This window comes from Arachis hypogaea, chromosome 17, assembly GCF_003086295.3.
Source record: "Arachis hypogaea cultivar Tifrunner chromosome 17, arahy.Tifrunner.gnm2.J5K5, whole genome shotgun sequence".
NCBI classification, from domain to species: domain Eukaryota; kingdom Viridiplantae; phylum Streptophyta; class Magnoliopsida; order Fabales; family Fabaceae; genus Arachis; species Arachis hypogaea.
The window spans coordinates 106670528-106686733 of NC_092052.1; the positions used below are offsets into that span (position 1 = coordinate 106670528).

The following is a 16206-nucleotide window of genomic DNA, read 5'->3' on the forward strand; positions in this document are numbered from 1 at the left end:
AAGTAATACCTTACGTGAGTAAGGGTCGATCCCATGGAGACTGTCGGCTTGAAGCAAGCTATGGTCATCTTGTAAATCTCAGTCAGGCGGATTCAAATGGTTATGGAGGATTGATAATTAAAAGATGAATAAAACATAAAATAAAGATAGAGATAGAGATACTTATGTAATTCATTAGTAGGAATTTCAGATAAGCGTATGAAGATGCTTTGTTCCTCCTGAACCTCTGCTTTCCTATTGCCTTCTTCCAATCATTCATACTCCTTTCCATGGCAAGCTTTATGTTTGGCATCACCGTTGTCTATGGCTACTTCCCGTCCTCTCAGTGAAAATGTTCTACGCACGCTGTCACCGCACGGCTAATCATCTGTCGGTTCTCGATCATGTTCGAATAGGATCCATTGATCCTTTTGCGTCTGTCACACGCCCAACACTCGCGAGTTTGAAGCTCGTCACAGTCATCCCTTCCCAGATCCTACTCAGAATACCACAGACAAGGTTTAGACGTTCCGGATCTCAGGAATGGCCGCCAATAATTCTAGCCTATACCACGAAGGTTCTAATCTTAGATTAGAAACCCAAGAGATACACATTCAAGCTTGTTTGCATGTAGAACGGAAGTGGTTGTCAGACACGCATTCATAGGTGAGAATGGTGATGAGTGTCACATAATCATCACATTCATCATGTTCTTGTATGCGAATGAATATCTTAGAGAAGAAGTAGGCGTGAATTGAATAGAAAAACAGTAGTACTTTGCATTAATTCATGAAGAACAGCAGAGCTCCACACCTTAATCTATGGTGTGTAGAAACTCCACCGTTGAAAATACAAAAGTGATAATGGTGGTCATTGGCTTCGGCCCCAGAGAGGGAACCCGAAGAACCAAGATGAAAATACAATAGTAAAAGGTCCTATTTATAGAGAACTAGTAGCCTAGGGTTTACAGAAATAAGTAATTAATGCAGAAATCTTCTTCCGGGCCCACTTGGTGTGTGCTTGGGCTGAGCATTGAAGCTTTTACATGTAGAGACTTTTCTTGGAGTTAAACGCCAGCTTTTGTGCCAGTTTGGGCGTTTAACTCCAGCTTTTGTGCCAGTTCTGGCGTTTTGACGCCATAATTCTTAAGCTGACTTGGAACGCCGGTTTGGGCCATCAAATCTTGGGCAAAGTATGAACTATTATATATTGCTGGAAAGTCCAGGATGTCTACTTTCCAACGCAATTGAGAGCACTCCAATTAGGTTTTTGTAACTCCAGAAAATCCACTTCAAGTGCAGGGAGGTCAGAATCCAACAGCATTTGCAGTCCGTTTTCAGCCTCTGAATAAGATTTTTGCTCAGGTCCCTCAATTTTAGCCAGAAAATACCTAAAATCAAAGAAAAACACACAAACTCATAGTAAAGTCCAGAAATATGATTTTTAAATAAAAACTAATAAAAACATAATAAAAACTAACTAAAACATACTAAAAACATACTAAAAACAATGCCAAAAAGCGTATAAATTATCCGCTCATCACAACACCAAACTTAAATTGTTGCTTGTCCCCAAGCAACTGAAAATCATATAGGATAAAAAGAATAGAATGTACAATGAATTCCAAAAATATCTATGAAGATCAGTATTAATTAGATGAGCGGGGCTTTTAGCTTTTTGCTTCTGAACAGTTTTGGCATCTTACTTTATCCCTTGAAGTTCAGAATGATTGGCATCTATAGGAACTCAGAATCTAGATAGTGTTATTGATTCTCCTAGTTAAGTATATTGATTCTTGAACACAGCTACTTTATGAGTCTTGGCCGTGACCTTAAGCATTTTGTTTTCCAGTATTACCACCGGATACATAAATACCACAGACACATGACTGGGTGAACCTTTTCAGATTGTGACTCAGCTTTGCTAGAGTCCCCAATTAGAGGTGTCTAGAGCTCTTAAGAACACTCTTTTTGCTTTGGACCATGACTTTAACCGCTCAGTCTCAAGTTTTCACTTGACACCTTCACGCCACAAGCACATGGTTAGGGACAGCTTGGTTTAGCCGCTTAGGCCAGGATTTTATTCTTGTGAGCCCTCCTATCCACTGATGCTCAAAGCTTTGGATCCCTTTTTTATTTTACCCTTGCCTTTTGGTTTAAAGGGCTATTGGCTTTTTCCACTTGCTTTTTTTTCTTTCTTTCTCTCTTTTTTTTCGCATATATATATTTTTTTCTGCAAGCTTTTCACTGCTTTTTCTTGCTTCAAGAATCAATTTTATGATTTTTCAGATTATCAAATAACATTTCTCCTTTTCCATCATTCTTTCAAGAGCCAACAATTTTAACATTCATGAACAATCAAATTCAAAAATATGCACTGTTCAAGCATTCATTCAGATAACAAAAAGTATTGCCACCACATCAAAATAATTAATCTGTTATAAAATTTGAAATTCATGCACTTCTTTTTCTTTTTCAATTAAAAACATTTTCCATTTAAGAAAGGTGATGGATTCATTTTCATTACTTTAAGGCATAGATACTTAGACACTAGTGATCATGTAATAAAGACACAATCATAAATACACATAAAGCATAAAAATTCGAAAAACAGAAAATAAAGAACAAGGAGATTAAAGAATGGGTCCACCTTAGTAATGGCGGCTTGTTCTTCCTCTTGAAGATCTAATGGAGTGCTTGAGCTCCTCAATGTCTCTTCCTTGACTTTGTTGCTCCTCTCTCATGACTCTTTGGTCTTCTCTAATTTCATGGAGGAGGATGGAATGCTCTTGGTGCTCCACCCTTAGTTGTCCTATGTTGGAACTTAATTCTCCTAGGGAGGTGTTGATTTGCTCCCAATAGTTTTGTGGAGGAAAATGCATCCCTTGAGGCATTTCAGGGATTTCATGATGAGGAATTTCCTCATGTCCATGAGTGGGATCTCTTGTTTGCTCCATCCTTTTCTTAGTGATGGGCTTATCCTCATCAATGAGGATGCCTTCCTCTATGTCAATTCCAGCTGAATTGCAGAGGTGACAAATGAGATGAGGGAAGGCTAACCTTGCCAAAGTAGATGACTTGTCCGCCACCTTGTAGAGTTCTTGGGATATAACTTCATGAACTTCTACTTCCTCCCTAATCATGATGCTATGGATCATGATAGCCCGATCTATAGTAACTTCAGACCGGTTGCTAGTAGGAATGATTGAGCGTTGGATAAACTCCAACCATCCCCTAGCCACGGGCTTGAGGTCATGCCTTCTTAGTTGAACCGGCTTCCCTCTTGAATCTCTCTTCCATTGAGCGTCCTCTTCACAAATGTCTATGAGGACTTGGTCCAACCTTTGATCAAAGTTGACCCTTCTAGTGTAGGGGCGTGCATCTCCTTGCATCATGGGCAAGTTGAATGCCAATCTTATATTCTCCAGACTAAAATCTAAGCATTTCCCCCGAACCATTGTAAGCCAATTCTTTGGGTCCGGGTTAACACTTTGATCATGGTTCTTGGTGATCCATGCATTGGCATAGAACTCTTGAACCATTAAGATTCCGACTTGTTGAATGGGGTTGGTGAGAACTTCCCAACTTCTTCTTCGAATCTCATGTCGGATCTCCGGATATTTATTCTTTTTGAGCTTAAAAGGGACCTCGGGGATCAACTTCTTCTTGGCCACAACTTCATAGAAGTGGTCTTGATGCACCCTTGAGATAAATCTCTCCATCTTCCATGACTCGGAGGTGGAAGCTTTTGCCTTCCCTTTCCTCTTTCTAGAAGTTTCTCCGGCCTTAGGTGCCATAAATGGTTATGGAAAAATAAAAAGCAACACTTTTACCACACCAAACTTAGAAGGTTTGCTCGTCCTCGAGCAAAAGAAGAAAGAAGAGAGTAGAAGAAGAAGAAATAGAGGAGATGGAGGGGGCTTAGTGTTTCGGCCAAGGGGGAGAAGTAGTGTGTATTTTGTATGAAAATGAAGGAGTGAAGATGGGTTTATATAGGAGTGGAGAGGAGGGTATGGTTCGGCCATTATGGGTGGGTTTGGGTGGGAAAGTGGTTTGAATTTGAATGGTGAGGTAGGTGGGGTTTTATGAAGGATGGATGTGAGTGGTGAAGAGAATGGTGGGATTTGATAGGTGAGGGGTTTTTGGGGAAGAGGTATTGAGGTGATTGGGGAATGGGTGAAGAAGAGAGAGAGAGGTGGGGTAGGTAGGGATCCTGTGGGGTCCATAGATCCTGAGGTGTCAAGGATATCTCATCCCTGCACCAAGTGGCGTGCAAAAATGCCTCTTTCTGCCAATCCTGGCGTTAAACGCCAGGCTGCTGCCCATTTTTGGCATTTAACGCCAGCTTCTTGCCCATTCCTGGCGTTAAACGCCAGTCTGGTGCCTATTTCTGACGTTAAACGCCCAGAATGGTGCCAGACTGGGGGTTTAACGCCTATTCTGCTACCCTTACTGGCGTTTAAATGCCAGTAAGTTTCTCCTCCAGGGTGTTCTATTTTTAATACTGTTTTCTTTTTGTTTTTGCTTTTTTCAATTGTTTTTTTTTACTTCACATGATCATCAACCTACAGAAAACATAAAATAACAAAAGAAAATAGAAATTTAACATAGATAATTAAAGATTGGGTTGCCTCCCAACAAGCACTTCTTTAATGTCAATAGCTTGACAGTGGGCTCTCATGGAGCCTCACAGATGTTTAGAGCAATGTTGGAACCTCCCAACACCAAACTTTAGAGTTTGAATATGGGGGTTCAACACCAAACTTAAAGTTTGGTTGTGGCCTCCCAACACCAAACTTAGAGTTTGACTGTGGGGGCTCTGTTTGACTCTGTATTGAGAGAAGCTCTTCATGCTTCCTCTCCATGGTTACAGAGGGATATCCTTGAGCTTTAAACACAAGGGAGTCTTCATTCACTTGAATGATCAATTCTCCTCTGTCAACATCAATTACAGCTTTTGCTGTGGCTAGGAAGGGTCTGCCAAGGATGATGGATTCATCCATACACTTTCCAGTCTCTAGGATCATGAAATCAGCAAGGATGTAGTGGCTTTCAACCTTTACCAAGACATCCTCTACAAGTCCATAAGCCTGTTTTCTTGAATTGTCTGCCATCTCTAGTGAGATTCTTGTAGCTTGTACCTCAATGATCCCTAGCTTCTCCATTGCAGAGAGAGGCATGAGGTTTATGCTTGACCCTAGGTCACACAGAGCCTTCTCAAAGGTCATGGTGCCTATGGTACAAGGTATTGAGAACTTTCCAGGATCTTGTCTCTTCAGAGGTAATTTTTGCCTAGTCAAGTCATCCAGTTCTTTGGTGAGCAAGAGGGGTTCATCCTCCCAAGTCTCATTACCAAATAACTTGGCATTTAGTTTCATGATTGCTCCAAGGTATTTAGCAACTTGCTCTTCAGTAACATCTTCATCCTCTTCAGAGGAAGAATACTCATCAGAGCTCATGAATGGCAGAAGTAAATTTAATGGAATCTCTATGGTCTTAGTGTGAGCCTCAGATTCCCATGGTTCCTCATGAGGGAACTCCTTGGAGGCCAGTGGACGTCCAGTGAGGTTTTCCTCAGTGGAGATCACTGCCTCTTCCTCCTCTCCAAGTTCGGCCATGTGGGTTATGTTGATGGCCTTGCACTCTCCTTTTGGATTCTCTTCTGTATTGCTTGGAAGAGTACTAGGAGGGAGTTCAGTAACTTTCTTGCTTAGCTGACCTACTTGTGCCTCCAAATTTCTAATGGAGGACCTTGTTTCAATCATGAAACTTTGAGTGGTTTTAATTAGATCAGAGACTACAGTTGCTAAGTCAGAGTGGCTCTGCTTAGAATTCTCTGTCTATTGCTGAGAAGATGATGGAAAAGGCTTGCTATTGCTAAACCTGTTTCTTCCACCATTACTGTTGTTGAAACCTTGTTGATGTCTCTGTTGATCCTTCCATGAGAGATTTGGATGATTTCTCCATGAAGGATTATAGGTGTTTCTATAGGGTTCTCCCATGTAATTCACCTCTTCCATTGCTGGATTCTCAGGATCATAAGCTTCTTCTTCAAATGAAGCTTCTTTGGTACTGCCTGTTGCTGCTTGCATTCCAGACAGACTCTGAGAAATCATATTACTTGTTGAGTCAATATTTTATTCTGAGCCAGTATGGCATTCAGAGTATCAATCTCAAGAACTCCTTTCTTCTGATTTGTCTCATTATTCACAGAATTCCTTTCAGAGGTGTACATGAATTGGTTATTTACAACCATTTTAATGAGTTCCTGAGCTTCTGTAGGCGTCTTCTTCAGATGAAGAGATCCTCCAGCAGAGCTGTCCAATGACATTTTGGATAGTTCAGACAGACCATCATAGAAGATACCTATGATGCTCCATTCTGAAAGCATGTCAGAAGGACACCTTCTGATCAATTGCTTGTATCTTTTCCAAGCTTCATAGAGGGATTCACCTTCCTTCTGTCTGAAGGTTTAGACTTCCACTCTAAGCTTGCTCAATTTTTGAGGTGGAAAGAACTTTGCCAAGAAGGCATTAACTAGCTTTTCCCAAGAGTTCAGACTTTCTTTAGGTTGTGAGTCCAACCATCTCCTAGCTCTGTCTCTTACAGCAAAGGAAAAAAGCATAAGCTTGTAGACCTCGGGATCAACCCCATTAGTCTTGATAGTGTCACAGATTTGCAAGAATTCAGCTAAGAACTGATGAGGATCTTCCAATGGAAGTCCATAAAACTTACAATTCTGTTGCATTAGAGAAACTAATTGAGGCTTAAGCTCAAAATTGTTTGCTCCAATGGCAGGGATAGAGATGCTTCTCCCATAGAAGTCAGGAGTAGGTGCAGTAAAGTCACCAAGCACCTTCCTTGCATTGTTGGTGTTTTTGGCTGCCATGGCTTCTTCTTGTTTGAAAAGCTCTGTTAGATCCTCTACAGAGAGTTGTACTTTAGCTTCTCTTAGCTTTCTCTTCAAGGTCCTTTCGGGTTCAGGATTAGCCTCAACCAGAATGTCTTTGTCCTTACTCCTGCTCATATGAAAGAGAGAAGAAGAAAGTATGGAATCCTCTATGTCACAGTATAGAGATTCCTTGAGGTGTCAGAGGAAAAGAAGAATAGAAGGAGAAGGTAGATAGAAGAGAATTTGAACTTATCAAGAAGGATAGAGTTTGAATTGCACATTGAGGAGGACTGTTAGTCCCTTAAATAGAAGGATGTGAGAAGAGGGGAAGAATTTTCGAAATTAAATTAAAAGATTTTTAGAATAATAAAAAGAAATTTGAAAATTTGATTGAGATTTTCAAAAATTAAGATTGGGAAAGAAATTAAGTGATTTTTGAAAAAGATTTTGAAATTAGAAATAAAAAAGATATGATTGAAACTTAATTTTGAAAAAGATGTGATTGAAAAGATATGATTGAGAAGATATGATTGAAAATCAAATTAAAAAGAGAAAGTTTTAAAATTAAAGTTGATTACTTGACTAACAAGAAATTAGAAGATATGATTCTAGAATTAAAACTTTTGATCCTTTCTTAATAGGCAAGTAACAACTAGAAAATTTTGAATTAAATTATTAATTGTAGTAAGGATTTTTGAAAATAGTAATAAATAAAAAAATTGAAAAGAAATTGATTTTGAAAAGATATGATTGAAAAGATATGATTTGAAAAAGATTTGATTTTGAAGAATTATAAAAACTTGAAAAAAAATTTGAATTAAAAACAAAATCTTCCCTCTTATGTCATCCTGGCGTTAAACATCCAGAATGGCATCCATTCTGGTGTTTAACGCCCAAAATGCTAACTTTTTGGGCGTTAAACGCCCAGCCAGGTACCCTGACTGGCGTTTAAACGCCAGTTTTCCTTCTTCACTGGGCGTTTTGAATGCCTAGCTTTTTTTGTGTAATTCCTCTGCTGAATGTTCTGAATCTTCAATTTTCTGTGTTATTGACTTGAAAAGACATTATTTTGAAAATTTTTTTTTGAATTTTTAATGATGAGAAACAATAGAAATACAACTAAGATCAAATAAACAATGCATGCAAGACACCAAACTTAGAAGTTTGTATACTAAGGACTATAACAATTTGAAAATGCATGTAAGAAACAACAAAAGACAGAATAAGAGAAATTAAAGATCAGAGCACTGAAATCATCAAGAACAACTTGAAGATCAATGAAGGACATAATGCATATATTCAAAAAATGCAAGAAGAATAAAGACATGCAATTGACACCAAACTTAAAAATTGATATTAGACTCAAACAAGAAACATAAAATATTTTTTATTTTTATGGTTTTATAAATTTTTTGTGTTTTTTCGAAAATTGAGTGGTAAAGAAAATAAAGGGGTTCAAAATTTTTAATAAGAGTTCCAGGAATCATTGCAATGCTAGTCTAAGACTCCGGTCCAGGAATTAGACATGGCTTACTAGCCAGCCAAACTTTCAATGAAAGCTCCGGTCTAAAACACTAGACATGGCCAATGGCCAGCCAAGCTTTAGCAGATCATTGCTAACAACAGCAAAATTGATAGAAATCAACAAGCTCTTGTGATGATAAGTTGAAACCTCGGTCCAATAAGATTAGATATGGCTTCACAGCCAGCCAGACTTCAACAGATCATCATGAAACTCTAGAATTTATTCTTAAAAACTCTGAAGAACAAAATAGAAATTTTTTTTTGTATTAAAAAAATTTTCGAAAATAAAAAGTAAAATTACCTAATCTAAGCAACAAGATGAACCGTCAGTTGTCCAAACTCAAACAATCCCCGGCAACGGCGCCAAAAACTTGGTGCACGAAATTGTGATCATCAACAATGGCGCCAAAGACTTGGAGCTCTCAAACGTGAATCACACTTTGTCACAATTCCGCACAACTAACCAGCAAGTGCACTGGGTCGTCCAAGTAATACCTTACGTGAGTAAGGGTCGATCCTACGGAGACTATCGGCTTGAAGCAAGCTATGGTCATCTTGTAAATCTCAGTCATGCGGATTCAAATGGTTATGGAGGATTGATAATTAAAAGATGAATAAAACATAAAATAAAGATAGAGATAGAGATACTTATGTAATTCATTAGTAGGAATTTCAGATAAGCGTATGAAGATGCTTTGTTCCTCCTGAACCTCTGCTTTCCTATTGCCTTCTTCCAATCATTCATACTCCTTTCCATGGCAAGCTTTATGTTGGGCATCACCGTTGTCAATGGTTACTTCCTGTCCTCTCAGTGAAAATGTTCTATGCACGCTGTCACCGCACGGCTAATCATCTGTCGGTTCTCGATCATGTTGGAATAGGATCCATTGATCCTTTTGCGTCTGTCACACGCCCAACACTCGCGAGTTTGAAGCTCGTCACAGTCATCCCTTCCCAGATCCTACTCAGAATACCACAGACAAGGTTTAGACGTTCCAGATCTCAGGAATGGCCGCCAATAATTCTAGCCTATACCATGAAGGTTCTAATCTTAGATTAGAAACCCAAGAGATACACATTCAAGCTTGTTTGCATGTAGAATGGAAGTGGTTGTCAGACACGCGTTCATAGGTGAGAATGGTGATGAGTGTCACATAATCATCACATTCATCATGTTCTTGTGTGCGAATGAATATCTTAGAGAAGAAGTAGGCGTGAATTGAATAGAAAAACAGTAGTACTTTGCATTAATTCATGAAGAACAGCAGAGCTCCACACCTTAATCTATGGTGTGTAGAAACTCCACCGTTGAAAATACAAAAGTGATAATGGTGGTCATTGGCTTCGGCCCCAGAGAGGGAACCCGAAGAACCAAGATGAAAATACAATAGTAAAAGGTCCTATTTATAGAGAACTAGTAGCCTAGGGTTTACAGAAATAAGTAATTAATGCAGAAATCTTCTTCCGGGTCCACTTGGTGTGTGCTTGGGCTGAACATTGAAGCTTTCACATGTAGAGACTTTTCTTGGAGTTAAACGCCAGCTTTTGTGCCAGTTCTGGCGTTTTGACGCCAGAATTCTTAAGCTGACTTGGAACACCGGTTTGGGCCATCAAATCTTGGGCAAAGTATGGACTATTAAATATTGCTGGAAAGCCCAGGATGTCTACTTTCCAACTCAATTGAGAGCGCGCCAATTGGGCTTCTGTAGCTCCAAAAAATCCACTTCGAGTACAGGGAGGTCAGAATCCAACAGCATCTGCAGTCCTTTTTCAGCCTCTGAATCAGATTTTTGCTCAGGTCCCTCAATTTCAGCCAGAAAATACCTGAAATCACAGAAAAATACACAAACTCATAGTAAAGTCCAGAAATGTGATTTTGAAATAAAAACTAATAAAAACATAATAAAAACTAACTAAAACATACTAAAAACAATGCTAAAAAGCGTATAAATTATCCGCTCATCAACTGTCAAACTATTATCTCCAGTTAAAATTGTCAATGCAAATGCATGAATAGTCATAACCTTAGTTTTTAGCAAATGAAGGATCTGAAGAAGAGTGCCAGGAGCAGAAGTAGTGGCTATATTAGAGGACTGAATAAGCAAATTCTGCTAAACACTATAATCTTCATTTGACGGTTTAAATTTCTTCTATTTATGTGTATTACGTAGTTGTTTAAACTAAAAACTAAAAGATTATTTAATGAGAACAATGATCAAAGTTATCTAATTTAATAATGGTGAGCTCTAAACAGAAAAAATCAAAGTATAAAACTACTATCCATATATAAATGAGAGGGAATTATTATGAAATTTCTGGTATAAGTAAGATTTAATATTATAGATAAACTACTACTAATATAAATAACTATTCAAGATAAAAGCCGCTAATCTACCTAAAAAACAAAATTGAATCATAGAGATTATGCAAGGTATAAAACCATACCATTGAGTAAAGGTGGTATAAGTCAACTCACTTTAAAAGTAGGATACATAATGAAGGCATACTCTAATTACAATCCCTTTTATTGGACATAACGACAAAGCATAACACCTACACATAAACTTTAACGAAAAAACAGAAATAACTACTACACTACAAAAAAAAGAGTTTAAAATGGCATTGATATTACGGCGGTTTTAAAGAACCGCCGTAATGTCCGGATATTATGGCATTTTTTGTTGCTGCCATAATTGATTTTGTATTTTGTGGCGGTTCTGATGATTAGGGCGGTTTTGAACCGCCGTTATCACAAATGTATAAAATCAAAACTTACCATCCCCTTCTTCACTCACTGCCGCTCTCTGATGCACGATACACGATTGATGAAGGCTCGTTCTCTGATCTCCCTCGCTCGTCTCGTCCTCCGCTAGCTACTGCTGCTTTCGACCTCCACCACCGCTTCCTCAGATCTCAGAACACCACAGCCAACTGCTCCTTCACGTTGCCGATCTCGATGTCACCGTCGACTGCTCCTTCTCGCCGCTGCTACGCAGATCCTCTCCTCCCACAGCATTACCATTGCCTCCACCTCCTCCATTGCATGTATTAGGTTTTTAAATTAGGGATTAATTTGTTCAATAATTAAGCACTTGAGGTTGAAATTTCATTAAATACTTAATTCTTTTTCAGATTGTTTGGCCTTGGCTGTTGGATGCGGCAATAATGCACGAGAAATTTCTAACGTTTTCTGCTACATGTTCACGATCTTTGCTGCAGTGTTGAATTTTGAGCCATCGTTTTATTCTCTGGGTAAATTTCCTTCTCTTTTTTTCCCTTGCAACTCTATAACTGACTCAGTCGGCTATTAGGAATTAATTAAAGTGGTTACAGTTAGCCCTAAACCCCTTTATATTGCAACCTTTATATATATTCGAGCGTGATATGAGTGTTTGGTCCATTGGATGGGACTTAAGGCTTCTTGCTTGTGTTTATTCTGTGAGTAATATATTAGACTTATTATCTTGGTTTAATTTAATTATTATTATTAGTATGGCGATTTAATTTATAAATAATTTAATGCTCTTCAACCAGGGAGTGGTGTGTTTTGGAATCGCATATTATGTACAAGGAGTTGTGACCAGGGAACGTGGACCAGTTTTTGTGACTTCTTTCAGTCCTCTAATTATGATTATCACTGCTGTATTGGGTACCATTGTCTTGGCTGAGCAAATTCATCTTGGAAGGTCAGTTCCATATGAAAGTCTATAGTAGGGTTTCATTAATTATGTTTAGTTCTTGCTGAGACACTAGTCAGTTAATAAATATACTAACTTGTTAATTTACAACGTAATTGGAGCTATTGTAATTGTTTGTGGGCTATACACTGTGGTATGGGGAAAAAGCAAAGACAATGTGAATAATACAGAAGCAGTGAAAGTTGAGGGCCAAGAATTGCCAATAAGAGATAGCATAAAATCAGGATCAAACATTTTTGAAAACATTGATGTTAATTTGTTAGGTGCTTGGTTGGTGATGTAAGGAGTTAAGAGTGTGCTGTTGCAAGTTAACTAGATGATGGTGTTGGCATAGCTTTTCCTCACTTAAATATGAACTTTTGGCATCCATTTTTACTTAAATGATCTTTCAGTTCTGATTTTCCTATACTATATTAAATTGAATTTTGTATAGTTAGTAGTTACTCTGAAATACAAGGATGTATATTTATCATATTCTGAAGTGACTATAGTATCTATCTTTGGGTTCTGTGTGTTTTCATAAACTATATATGAAATTAATTTCATTCTTTATGATATTTTTGGGTTCTATGTGTTTTCTTCTTCTGGCTTCTATATTCAACTGCTTCACAAACGCAGGTACTCTTAATTTTAGTTTCTCAAGAAAGCAGAAACCAGCTTCTCTATTTCCATGGCTCCACCCAGGTACTCTTCTCTCAACTCTTCTTTATCTTCTTTCTTAATTGATCCTTTCATATGCGCTTTCTTAACTCTGTTAAAATTCATGCTTTAAGAAAGGATTTCTCTAACTCTTAGTCAAGTCAACTCTTAACTGTGCACATTTCTTTTAGCTTTTTATGGAATTTATAGTTTTTCTGGTGCCAGATGACAACATATTTAGTCAAAGCAAACTCTGTCATTTTGTAGCATATTTTTCTTGTATCATCAGAAATTCTGAGTTATATATCCTTTACATATATATATTTGAGTACAAATTCAACACGGAATTACTAGTCTATTGAGTTGTTAAACGATTTAGAAGCTAAGCAATAAGCATGATGAGCTTTTTCCTTGGTCCGAATGCACCTACTATTTCATTCACATGTTATTAGTTATTACTGTATAATGCTTAGCTTAATTAATGGAAATTTGAACAAGTTTTTATATGAACATAGCTAGTGATATAGTTGTTAGTAATTGACCAAATTATAATTATATGCTACGTACACTACTTTGCCGCCAAGCATATATAGATCACTATAATGCTAGCTAGATAACCACGTTCACATTATAGATTAATTAGCTTATAAGAAAAAATTAAAGAACTAGTAGAATTTATTATTTTTTGTTAACATTTTAAGTCATTAATTCAATTATTTTAATTTAGTAATTTAATAATATTTATTCTATTTTTTCATTTATTCTGTTTTTCAAAAGAACTAGCAAGGCTTCTCTCAATGACTAATGGTGATCCTCATAATCAATCTAGCACAACTGTGTTAAAGGGAACTATTGGATATGCTCCTCCAGGTATAATCTGTTTCATCCAATCTTATAAGGACTTTTTAGTTTAAATTTTTATTCTTTCTTTCCATTTTCAACGATTTGGCTTCGATATGAAGATTTGTCGCCGCTCATCTCATCGCCATCATTCATCTCTGCACCATCGCAAGCAACACCGTTGTCGTTGCCTTCTATGATCTGATTTTCAATCTGGCTCACCTCCTCACCTCGGCAAGCAATGCCGTTGTTGCTGCCTTCAGCAAGCTTCTACAATTTGGTTTCACCATCTCAGTCACTTCTAATAGCTAATCTACTTAATCTTCTTCTTTGATTTTTTCCTTCCTCTTCATCCTTTTAGATCTAGTTCATGCTCTAGTAGGAAGAAACAAAGAATGCTGGTTCTTTTGTGTATTTTAATTTTCATTGATCTTTTGTGATGTTGCTGTTGTATTTTATAGATGATGATTGAGCATATATGTGAATGCTTTTTTGGATCTATATAGTCTTTTTGTAATTATATACTACTTTGAGAAGGTTCTTTCTCTTTATTGCTTAGGTTTCTGGTGGTCTCATTCATAGTTGACCTTGAATTGTTCATTATGGTAAATTATTAGGTGCTTATGCATTGTCATTTGCTTGCAGGAAAAGGAAGCGTCCTTGATTTTGAGTATAGATGCCTTTTGTAAATTAGTAAAGCAGCATGCTAATGTAGCTCAGTTAGGTACCATGTAAAGACACTATTTCTCCTTATCTTCATTCCATACTTATTCATGGATGCCTTACCTTATATGCAACATTTTTGGTGTGATTAAGCATTAGGGCAAATGTTTTGTACTCCAGTAATCGCATTCCTTGTTTTGTAAATATAATTGTCTGTTGGAAATTGCAACATATTTCTTTATTTTATTTACTATCCGGTTTGTGTGGTGCAGTAAATGCTTTTCTTATATGCTTGACTGTTCTTTTCCAAGTGCTTTGTATTGATAAGGATTGCTAAAGGCTAAAATGCCAATACTTAAATTTGCAGGTAAATGACCCCAAGGTCCGCAACCTGTTGCTGGGGGGCCAGAGAATTATATGGAGGTTTGTCGATCTCATGAAGCTATTTCTTGATTGAATCTGTCAGTCAGAATTTTGGGGGTCCAATTCTGTTAGCGCTCAGATATTGTTAGCTTGATACATCAAAGTTACTTTGAATTCTTGTCTCAACCTTCTCTAGCCTCATTTTTAACATCTACAACACACTCTTTCTTAGCATTATATTCCTACTTAATAGCATCCTAAAATGTTGTAGGTTCCCATCATCCATAAAAGCATCAAAATTAGCGAAGTACGAGTTCACTCCAACTAAAGGATCTCTGACATCTGGAAAACAAAATAGTCATAAAATTGATACTCCTGCTCAGCCCCAAACTCAAGTTGACATGGTATATAATGGGTTTTCTTTACGGTCCTTTTTGTTCAATTTTCTAATCTGTCTTGAATTGTCTTTGATAGAATTTTATTTCAGAATCTTTCAGCAAAGTTATACTCAGTACTGCAGTTGCTGCGGGCAACTATTCTTGGTGAATCTGGAGACAATGTCTTGGCTCACCACGTATTCTGGTTAGTTACACAAGTTCTCTGTATAGAGCTCATTTAATCTTGTGCAGTAATGGATTATGAATAGTTTAATTCAATTGAAATTTTGTCTTTAAATGCTAAGCATCTGATGAGCTGCTGTTTCTGTTATAATATAGTAATTCTCTGTTGCAGCTGATGAGCAAGAAAGTACTAAGAACAAAGGAAGAACTCCTTGAACTCAATGGCATGAGCAAGTAAGTTCATTCTACGAATTAATCAAATGTACTGGTTAACTGAGTCGGCATTCACAGATGTTTCTATTTAACACAGGGCCAAGGTAAGCAATTATGGTGATCAGATACTGGAAACCATTGAAAATACTATTAATGAGTATTACAAGTTGGATAAAAGCAGCAATGGCAGTGCTGATTCTGCAAAAAGGAGACGAGATGCAAATGGAGGCCTAGATAGAAATCTTAAGGATGATGATGAGTTGACTAAAAAAATCAAATTTGTTGAGCTTACAGTGATGATGAGTATGAACAATGAAAATGTTGGAATGATCTGTAGCAAATTTGTTGAGCATCTCTAGGAAAACTCCCAATGTAATAGAACTAACAATATTTCTTAGTTTGATACTTTGTATAGGAGTTATTACTTTTTATTTGTAATACTAAAAATCATATATTATGTTTAATACTTTTGAGTTATATAATATTTTGTCTATAGATTATGATTTTGTTATTGTGGAATTTTAATAAAAAAATTATTTATTTAACAAGATAAAAATAATAGTAAAAACGGCAGTTAAAAAATGCCATTTTAAACGAAAAGAATGCCATTAAACCATGGTAAAAACGGCGTTTAGAAATTCCATTTTAAACGAAAAGAATGTCATTAAATGCAGGTAAAAATGGCGGTTACAAACCGCCATTTTAAACGAGGAGGATGCCATTAAACCTGGGTAAAAACGGCGGTTATAAATGCCATTTTAAACGAGGAGGATGCCATTAAACCCAGGTAAAAACGGCGGTTACAAACTGCCATTTTAAACGAGGAGGATGCCATT

The 16206-nt window shown here is 37.2% G+C and overlaps 1 protein-coding gene and 1 non-coding gene across 33 annotated transcripts; both read left to right on the plus strand.

Annotated features, from left to right (window-relative positions):
* The first annotated feature begins 6363 nt into the window (after positions 1 to 6363).
* Positions 6364 to 6471, plus strand: LOC112767882 (small nucleolar RNA R71). The gene has a single exon (XR_003185323.1). It is a non-coding gene; the product is annotated as a small nucleolar RNA R71 (small nucleolar RNA).
* Positions 6472 to 11035: 4564 nt separating this feature from the next.
* On the plus strand, positions 11036 to 15865 carry LOC112765396 (ATP-dependent DNA helicase Q-like 4A). Of its 32 annotated transcripts, none has more exons than XM_072223099.1 (11): positions 11036 to 11439; positions 11527 to 11646; positions 11929 to 12080; positions 12711 to 12776; positions 13509 to 13601; positions 14217 to 14295; positions 14602 to 14657; positions 14869 to 15001; positions 15085 to 15179; positions 15314 to 15391; positions 15468 to 15865. In XM_072223099.1, the coding sequence occupies exons 8-11, from the start codon at positions 14999 to 15001 to the stop codon at positions 15727 to 15729; spliced, it is 438 nt and encodes a 145-aa protein (XP_072079200.1). In that variant the 5' UTR covers positions 11036 to 11439; positions 11527 to 11646; positions 11929 to 12080; positions 12711 to 12776; positions 13509 to 13601; positions 14217 to 14295; positions 14602 to 14657; positions 14869 to 14998; the 3' UTR covers positions 15730 to 15865. The 32 variants fall into 32 exon arrangements, 20 of the variants coding, with proteins under 20 accessions (XP_072079200.1, XP_072079196.1, XP_072079199.1 ...); XR_011875466.1 differs by having other exon boundaries at positions 11173 to 11439; positions 13694 to 14302; positions 15330 to 15391; XR_003183724.3 differs by having other exon boundaries at positions 11173 to 11439; positions 13694 to 14295; positions 15330 to 15391.
* The last annotated feature ends 341 nt before the right edge of the window (positions 15866 to 16206 follow it).